This window comes from Opisthocomus hoazin, chromosome 1 (assembly GCF_030867145.1).
Source record: "Opisthocomus hoazin isolate bOpiHoa1 chromosome 1, bOpiHoa1.hap1, whole genome shotgun sequence".
In the NCBI taxonomy this organism is placed as follows: Eukaryota; Metazoa; Chordata; class Aves; order Opisthocomiformes; family Opisthocomidae; genus Opisthocomus; species Opisthocomus hoazin.
Window position 1 is genome coordinate 3,690,146 of NC_134414.1, and position 9,044 is coordinate 3,699,189.

The window sequence follows — 9,044 nt, forward strand, 5'->3', positions numbered from 1 at the left end:
GGGACAGGGCCAGGGCGGGTTGGGGACAGACACAAGGGGCACCAGCAGGCCGAGCCCGGGCCCCCGCGCCCCCCCCCCAGCCAGCGTGGCGGCTCCGGCCCCCCCCGCCCCCCCCCCTACTTCTCCCCTCCCCCCCCCCCCTACTTCTCCCCTCCCCCCCCGGCCCCTCCCGGCCCCGCGGCCCCTCCCGGCGGCGGCTGCGGGGCCGATGCGGGCCGATGCGGGCTGCGCCGGGGCTGGGGGCCGCGCTGGGGCTGGGGGCTGTGCTGACCCTCCTGTCCCCCCCCCCGGCCCCCGCCGAGACCTTCTCGGCCATGCTGAGCGTCCGCCGGGCGCTGGGCTCCGAGGGGCGGCTGCTCCGCCGGCTCCGCGCCTACCTGCGGGACGAGAGCCGCCGGCTCCGCCGCCTCGCCAGGTACCGGGGACCCCCCGCCCCCCAAACCCCCCCCTCCCGGCACGGATGGTCCCCTGGGGAGCATCCCGCCCCCACCTCTCCATTCCCCCCCCCCCCCGTGTCCCCAAGGGTGGGCGCTGCCTTGGCAGCGGGGGGGTTAATCCCTCCCCCCCCCCCCCGGACCCAATTTTTGGGGGTGTCCCTAATTAGGAGCATCGTGGAGGGGGGGTTGTGGGTGCCGGGCACTGCCAGCGTCCCCCCCACCCCCCCCCAGCCCTGGGGATGTGGGGGACAGCATCCCCCAAGGCACGGGCCATCCCCACGTACCCACCAGGGATGGGGGTCCACCACCCTCGGTGGGGTTTGGCTTGGTCAGAAAGTGGACACCGGGGCCGAGCTGCCCCACTACGGGGGGGTTCTGACCCCTGGTCCCCACCCCGGGGGTGTCACCACCCGGGAGCGTCACCCAGTGGGTGCCTTGTAGGTTTTATGAGAAGGTCCAGGCGCTGCACCAGGACCCCAAGGCCTCGGTGGACAACCCCTTGCTGGCCTTCAGCCTCATCAAGCGGCTCCACTCCGACTGGCCCAATGTCATCTACAGCGTTGAGGCTGCCGAGAACACCCAGGGTAGGGGGGGATGCTCAGACGTGTGTCCCCTCTGTCACCTGGGGAGAGCCAGGAGGTGATGGGGAGAGGGTGGAGGAGCAGGAGAATGGGTGGAGGGGCAGGAGAACGAATGGAGAAGGAGGAGAATGGATGGAGGAGGAGGAGAATGGATGGAGGAGCAGGAGAATGGGTGGAGGAGGAGGGGAATGGATGGAGGAGCAGGAGAATGGGTGGAGGAGCAGGGGAATGGATGGAGGAGGAGGGGAATGGATGGAGGGGCAGGAGAATGGGTGGAGGAGCAGGAGAATGGGTGGAGGAGCAGGAGAATGGGTAGAGGAGCAGGGGAATGGGTAGAGAAGCAGGGGAATGGGTGGAGGAGCAGGAGAATGGGTGGAGGAGCAGGAGAATGGGTGGAGGAGCTAGAGAATGGATGGAGGAGCAGGAGAACAGGTGGAGGAGCAGGGGAATGGATGGAGGAGCAGGGCAGTGGATGGAAGGGCAGGACAATGGATGGAGGAGCTGGAGAATGGATGGAGGAGCTGGAGAATGGATGGAGGAGCAGCATGTGGGGTCCCTGGGGATGGAGAAGGGCTGATAAGGGCGACTGCATCCCAAAAGCTCATCAATCCCCCTCCGTGCATCCCATTACCCGCCCTCAGCACTCCATGCCGGCCTCAAGGAGGTGGAGCAGGAGCTGCCTGGAGCCGAGGATCTGGACGGGGCAGCCCGGGCGCTGATGCGGCTGCAGGACGTCTACGCACTCAGTGTCAAGGGCATGGCCAACGGCGTCTTCCAGCGAGCCGGTGCCAGCCGCCCACCCCTCTACAGCCCCAGCCGGCGCGTCTCCCTCTCCGCCGATGACTGCTTCCACGTGGGCAAGGTGAGAGCGAACCCCGTCAGCCCCCCGCAAAGGTTTTCCAGCCCGGGATGTTGCTTCCGTAGGGATAGGCGTTGGGTTTTCTTCCCACGTGGATGTGGAGGGGCCCCTCTGACTTCCCTTGGGGAAGGGAAGAGCTGAGGTGGTGGCGCGGGGGAGACCTGCTGCCCCAGCATCCCGGTTGGGTACAGGGGTGGCCCCCGCCCGGGGGTAAGAGTGGGTCCGTAAATCCCTGGGTGGGGATTTGGGTGCTCTGAGAGTGGTTTTTGTTCAGGGTGGAGTCCTCTGAGCGTCACTGAAGAGCTGGGATGGAGTGTTGGAGCGTGGGATGGGATGGGATGGGATGGGATGGAGATGGGATGGAATGGGGATGGGATGGGGACTGGGATGGGATGGGATGGGATGGGACGGGATGGGACGGGATGGGATGGGATGGCATAGGGATGGGATAGAATGGGATGGAGATGGGATGGAATGGGGATGGGATAGGATGGGATGGGATGGGATGGGACGGGACGGGATGGGATGGGATGGGATGGGATGGGATGGGATGGGATGGGACGGGATGGCATGGGATGGGGGGACGGGATGGGATGGCATAAGATGGAGGTGGAGGTGCAGACGGAGGTGGGGATGAAAATGGGGATTGAGCAGGATGGACAGGGATGGGAGAGGATGGGGATGGCATGGGAGGGAATAGGGATGGGAAGAGGAAAGCGACAGATTTTGATGGGACCGGATGGGTGGGGATTGCAATGGGATGGGATGACATGGCATGGGATGGGGATGGGTTGGAGATGGGATTGAATGGGATGGGATGGCATGGCATGGCATGGGGATGGGATGGAATGGGGATGGGATAGGAAAGGGATTGGATGGGATGGCATGGGGATGGGATAGAATGGGATGGAGATGGGATTGAATGGGATGGAATGGGGATGGGATGGGATGGGATGGGGCAGAGTGGGGATGGGATGCAGGCCAGGCTGGCCCAGCTGGCGGGTCCGGGCAGTGTGCTACCTCGCAGGTGGCCTACGACACGGGCGATTACTACCACTCCATCGCGTGGCTGGAGGAGGCCGTCGGGCTCTTCCGCCTCTCCTACGGCAGCTGGAACCCCGAGGACCGGAGCAGCCTGGAAGATGCTCTAGACCATCTTGCCTTCTCCTACTTCATGGTACGGCTGCGAGTCTCATCTCCATCCCCCCGGTGGCTGGTGGAGCCAGACCGTGGGCAGGGGGATGCTCATGGGCTCTCTGCTCCTCCCATGCAGGCTGGAAACATCTCCCACGCCTTGAGCCTCTCCAAGGAGTTTCTCCTCTACGGTATGTGGGGCAACCTTGGATGTGGCAGAAGGCGGGGAGAGGTTTTGGGGTGTTCCCCTCATATCTGCACAGCACCAGCCTCCTTCACCCCACTTCTTGCCCCCACGTGGGGTAAACCTCCAGGAAGCGATGCCAGGGAAGGCGGGGTGATGGGGACACGGCGTTTCGGGTGACACCACCTCTCTGGCAGACCCCAGTAACCAAAGGGTGGCAAGGAACGTGGTCAAGTACGAGAAGCTGCTGGAGACAGGGACAGTGGCGAGTGCCGGACCCCTGCGACGCCCCAACGGCACCCGCCTGCAGAGCCGCGACGCCTACGAGGAGCTGTGCCAGCACCCAGGGGGGCAGGTGGGGCTGGCGGGGGGGACAGACCATGGTCCCCCACCCCACCGCTGTCCCCCCTCACATGCCCCCCTTGGTCCTGTCTCTCCCCAGCCAGCCCCGGAGCAGCTCCCGCACCTCGGCTGCTCCTATGAGACCAACGGCAGCCCCTACCTCCTGCTCCAGCCTGCCAAGAAGGAGATGATCCGGATCCGGCCTTACGTGGCTTTGTACCACGATTTCATCAGCGATGCCGAAGCTGAGACCATCAAGGGGTTGGCAGGGCCTTGGGTGAGCCGTCCCTGTCCCCAGGGATGTCCCTCTTCTGGAGGAAGGTGCCCTAGGACCTGGCGGTCCAGGGTGGACCACCCTGAGCATGCAGAGATAGGAGGGGTTTTAAGCCAGGGCTTAGCCAAAGCCTTCTCCAGGCTGGAGGGTGATGAGCCCAGCTTGGCTCCATCTGAGCCCCCCAAAGGATTGTGGGGAGAAACCAGGTCCATGCATGCACCTAAGCCCCTTCCCAGCCAGCCTTGACTTGGTGAGACCCAACTGCATTGGATCCAACTGCTATCACTGCTTCCATCACCATGGTGGGACACCTTGGGGTGGGGACATTTGGCAACCAACTGGTACAAACCCGTCAATGTGGACCCCATCCAGGGTCCCTGCTTGCTGTGGGGGTCCCCATCTGCAGCAACATCCCCCCCCACCATGTGTCCTCCAGCTGCAGAGGTCCGTGGTCGCCTCTGGGGAGAAGCAGCAGAAAGCCGAGTACCGGATCAGCAAGAGGTAGAAGCCACCCACACCCCTTGTCCTCCAGCCAGTGGGACCACCATGGCCCCATTGCCACCACCAAGGTGGCAGTGAAGCCATGCTGGGGAGGCCTGGGTCCTCCACACCCAGCAGTGCCATGAGGGTTAAGCCCAGCTACACGTGACTTTGGTGGGGCTGAAGGTGGGGTGCCTCCGCAGTGCCTGGCTGAAGGACACCGCCGACCCGGTGGTGCGGGCCTTGGAGCAGCGCATCGCTGCCGTCACCGGCCTGGATCTGCGGCCACCCTACGCCGAGTACCTGCAGGTGGTCAACTATGGGTTGGGAGGCCACTATGAGCCACACTTCGACCATGCCACGGTCAGGGAGCTGCTTGGGTGGTCCTTGGGTTGGTCATGGGGTGGTTCCCGTGGTGCTCTTGGGACGGTCCTTGGGGTGAGCCTGGGATGGTTCCTGGGGTGGTCTTTCAGATGGTCACCAGGGTGGTCCCTGGGATGTTTGTGGAAATGGTCCCTGGGGTGGTCTTTATGGTGGTCTCCGGGCTGGTCCCTCAGATGTTCCTGGGGTGGTCCCCAGGGTGATCTCTGGGCTGGGCCCTCAGATGTTCCTGGAGGTGGACCCTGGGATGGTGCCTGGGATGTTCCTGGGAAGGGAGGGAAGGAAAGAGGGAGGAAAAGAAGGGAGAGCTTTCCCTGGGGGCAGCTCAGTGCTACCGGCTCTGTTAGAGCGTGAGGTGCCTCCAGGCCAAGCCATATCAGCTTGGGACTGACTGTCCCCAGGGGACTGACCGTCCCCACCTCCTCGCTCTTGGGGCAGTCCAGGAAGAGCCCCCTTTACAGAATGAAGTCAGGCAACAGGATCGCCACCGTCATGATCTACGTGAGTCCCCTGCCATTTCCGGGCCTAGAGAGACCGCACTCGCATGGTCATCAGTAGGGTTCAGAGTGAACAGGGTTGCAGATGGGTGAAGGCAGCCCTGAATCAGGCCGTGGTGGGGTGTTAATGACAGTGAATGCAGAGTATTTAAGAGCTTGTGCCATGTCATAGGGAGGGAAGTGCTGGGGGGGAGGAGCAAGGGAGGTTCCGTGCCTCGGTTTCCCCACACAAAGCAGCCATATCACAGGGGAAGGGGGAGGTAGGGCCGTGGCTCATATTTTTGCTCCTTTTCCAGCTGAGCGCGGTGGAGGCCGGCGGCTCCACCGCCTTCATCCACGCCAACTTCAGCGTGCCCGTGGTTAAGGTGAGGGAGAACCGCACGAGCGGGGAAGGGGAGACGCAGCGCTCTTGTGTCTTGTCTCTCGCAGGGAGTTGTGGCCGAGCCTGTCCTGACGCCAAACCCCAACACCGGGGCTCCCTGATCTGTTTTGGGGTGCTAAACCCCAGCCCTGGGGCTCCTGGCTCCCTTCAAGGGGAGTCAGACCCAAATCCTGCAGCTCCCAACTCTGTTTCGGGGTGCTAAACCCTAACCCTGGGGCTCTCATCTGTGTTTCAGGATGCCAAAACCCAATCTTGGGGATCCCAGCTCTGTTTTGGGGTGCCAAAACCCCAACCCAGGGCTCCGAGCTCTGTTTTAGGGGTGTCAAATCCCAGCCCTTGGGCTCCTGGCTCTGTTCTGGGGTGCCTATCTCAATTCTGCGGGTCCTGGCTCTGTTTTAGGGGTGCCACACCCAACCCCAGGGCTCCCAGCTGTGTTCTGGGGTGCCAAACCCCAACCCCAGAGCTCCCAGCTCTGTTTTAGGGGTGCCAAACCCCAAGCCTTGGGCTCCCAGCTCTGTTTTGGGGTGCCACGCCCCAACCCCGGGGCTCCTAGCTCTGTTCTGGGGTGCCAAACCCCAACCCCAGGGCTCCCAGCTCTGTTTTAGGGGTGCCAAACCCCAATCCCGGGGCTCCCAGCTCTATTTTAGGGGTGCCAAGCCCCAACCCCAGGGCTCCTAGCTCTGTTTTGGGGTTCCAAACCCCAGTTCTGGGGCTCCTAGCTCTGTTTTAGGGGTTCCAAACCCCAACCCTGGGGCTCCAAGCTCTGTTCTGGGGTGCCAAGCTCCAACCCCAGGGCTCCCAACTCTGTTTTGGGGTGCCACGCCCCAACCCCGGGGCTCCCAACTCCTGGGGTGCCAACCCCCAACCCCAGGGCTCCCAACTCTGTTCTGGGGTGCCAACCCCCAATCCCAGGGCGCCCAGCTCTGTTTTAGGGGTTCCAAACCCCAGTTCTGGGGCTCCAAGCTCTGTTTTGGGGTGCCAAGCCCCAACCCCGGGGCTCCCACCTCAGTTTCGGGGTGCCAGACCCCTCTGTGCTCTGCAGAACGCAGCTCTCTTCTGGTGGAACCTGCGGAGGAACGGGGACGGTGACGAGGACACCCTGCACGCTGGCTGTCCCGTCCTGGCAGGGGACAAGTGGGGTGAGAGATGGTGCCTGGTGTCACCCCGGGGTGACATGGGGCGGGGAGGCAAGAGGGGCTGGGAACTCCAAAAAATCCTGGATAACGGGGAAAAACGTCAGAGAGGGGGGACGGAGGCAGACGGGGTCCTTGTCCTTGTCCCTTCCAGTGGCGAATAAGTGGATCCACGAGCACGGGCAGGAGTTTCGGCGGCCGTGCGGCGCCAACCAGCAGGACTGAGCTGCCGTGGGCTCGAGGACGTGGCACCCGTGGGTGGCAAAGCCACCCTGGCGCAGTGCGTCCCCAAGGCTGCAGCAAGAGGAGGGAGGGAAGGGGGTGGTGGTGGCACGGGGGACTGTCGGGGACGGTGGCACTTGCTCAGGCGTGGCTAAATCTGGTGAAAATAAAGGCAAAAGACGCTAAATTGGAGTCTGGGGGAAGCCCCTCAGTGTGGTACCGATGAGATGATGGGGGGGGTTGTATGTGTCCGTGTCCCCCCACCCCTGATCCAGCCTGGACCCTAAACATACCCTCAAGCCTCCTCCTCCAGCCCTAGATGAAAAGTCTCTCAGCTAAAAGGACTGGCAGTTAGCAATGTGGCATTTCCATGGTAATCAGTAGGCTTCAGAGTGAACAGAATGGCCACGGAAGATTAGAGCAAAGACAGTACATTATTCTTCCTCAAATAAACCTGCTGCAGTGCCTGGATGCATCTTGGGGGGTGATTATGCAGCCCCGCACTCCGCTCTCATCCCTGCAACGCCACGGGGTCCCCCTCCTCTGCACCCCAGAAGGGGTTGGGGTGGGGTTTTTTCGCAGGGCAGTTGCTGTAAGAGGGATCCGATCGATCCCGGGGAGGGAGAAGGCAGCCGCTGCCTTCCAGCCACTCTGGCCCCCAGCCTGCCCGTGCTCGGCCCACGCTTGCGCAAACGCTGCTCCCCCGGGCCCCGCAGACAAGGTCCCTTTCTCTGGCCCGACCGCAGCACCTGCGTGACCGGGAGGCAAAAACAGGCGGCTGGGATCTCCGGCAGCACCCGGAGATCGGGCAGGGAGCCCGTGCCGCTCCGCTCCCTGGATGCTTCCGAAGGGGAACAGCGAGGTTCAAGCCAGAGGACACCAATCCCCGCGGAGAAACTCCCCGGGCTCCACGTCCGTCCAGCCTCGTCTAGTTGGGACGAGGTGAAAACCCTCCTGGGTGGAGAAGCAGAGGGTAGGGCGGCTTGGGGAGACCCAGCTCCCCCGGGGGGGTTCCAGGCCCCCCCCCATCACCTCTCAGCCCTTTGCTAGCCAGAAAGAAAAGGATAAAAATGAGGGAGGGGGGACAGGAACACCGGGCAGACCTCTGCCAGGGCTCTCCCTCTCACTTTGGGTTTAAAAAATGCACATTTATCGCTCCGGGGCTGGATAACGGGGAGGGGATGAGCTGGGAGCAGGAGGAACATAAAACAAGTCTGCTTCATTTCCGAGCAAATTTCCCCCCCCAAATTCCTGCCCTTCCGCTAGGAACAACTCCCCCAGCGCGCAGGGAATGAGGAAGCAGAGGGTCCAGCCCAGCGCAGGTCACTCGACGGCCGGAGCGCCCGTGGTTTATTACTTTCAGATGTTTCCGTACGCGGTCGCGGAGGGAAAAGCAAAAGCTGTGGGTAAAGCATCCCCCCGCAGAGAGCAGAGAGGGGATGGGGGGAAGATTTCGGGTGCCAAGAGGCTTCCGTTGAGTCACCAGCGAAGCCCAAGGCTTGGGTCTGGCCCCGGGGGTGTCGCAGGAACAGCCGGAGCGACGGCGTTCCGCGCCAGGCTGCTCCGAGGAGCCGCAGGGAAAGGAGGAGCTCCCACCCCGCTGCTCTTCACAAACGCTTTATTTGTAGGCGAGAGAAACGGACACAGAAGAAGACACGAAGAGGATGAGGCTGACACGGAGCTCACGGAGAACTCACTCACACATTTTTCTTTTGGAAACAGCAGCTCGCGAGGAGGTCACCCCATCGGACCGGGAGAGCTTGGCCGACCCCAGCCAGGCATCCAAGAGCAAAGCTGGGAGCAGACACCCAAGCCCCATCCCGGGGGTTCCAGAGAGGGACCAGGGCAGACGACATGGCCGAGGGAAGCAGGTTTGCGCAACGCAGCTTCGGGCTGCGAGCAGAGACAGGCGGTAGGACGCACCAGGGCCAAGTTTTCTTGGAAACGACAACCCATAAATTGTTTTTTTGAAGATGTAAGGTCTAGATTTTCCGGTTTGAACAGCTGATCGCCAGACACAGCCGAAGATCTCTCCTCCCAGGCCCTTCCACACCCAAGATAAAAGGCAACAGCAGAGGGGAGGAGAAGCATCAGTGCTGAAGTTGAGGAGGTGGAGAACATCAACATTGCACAAAGCC

The 9,044-nt window shown here is 62.7% G+C and overlaps 1 protein-coding gene across 6 annotated transcripts; it reads left to right on the plus strand.

The window, feature by feature from the left end:
* The first annotated feature begins 214 nt into the window (after nucleotides 1–214).
* On the plus strand, nucleotides 215–6,991 carry P4HA3 (prolyl 4-hydroxylase subunit alpha 3). 6 transcript variants are annotated; one of them, XM_075421962.1, is made up of 13 exons: nucleotides 215–415; nucleotides 879–1,021; nucleotides 1,660–1,880; nucleotides 2,890–3,054; nucleotides 3,151–3,202; nucleotides 3,393–3,550; nucleotides 3,638–3,814; nucleotides 4,248–4,312; nucleotides 4,495–4,654; nucleotides 5,111–5,173; nucleotides 5,466–5,534; nucleotides 6,594–6,690; nucleotides 6,839–6,991. In XM_075421962.1, exons 1-13 carry the CDS (start codon nucleotides 219–221, stop codon nucleotides 6,907–6,909), a joined length of 1,638 nt encoding a protein of 545 aa, XP_075278077.1. In that variant the 5' UTR covers nucleotides 215–218; the 3' UTR covers nucleotides 6,910–6,991. The 6 variants fall into 6 exon arrangements, with proteins under 6 accessions (XP_075278077.1, XP_075278209.1, XP_075278158.1 ...); XM_075422094.1 differs by having other exon boundaries at nucleotides 4,495–4,600; XM_075422043.1 differs by having other exon boundaries at nucleotides 2,905–3,054.
* Nucleotides 6,992–9,044: the final 2,053 nt, after the last annotated feature.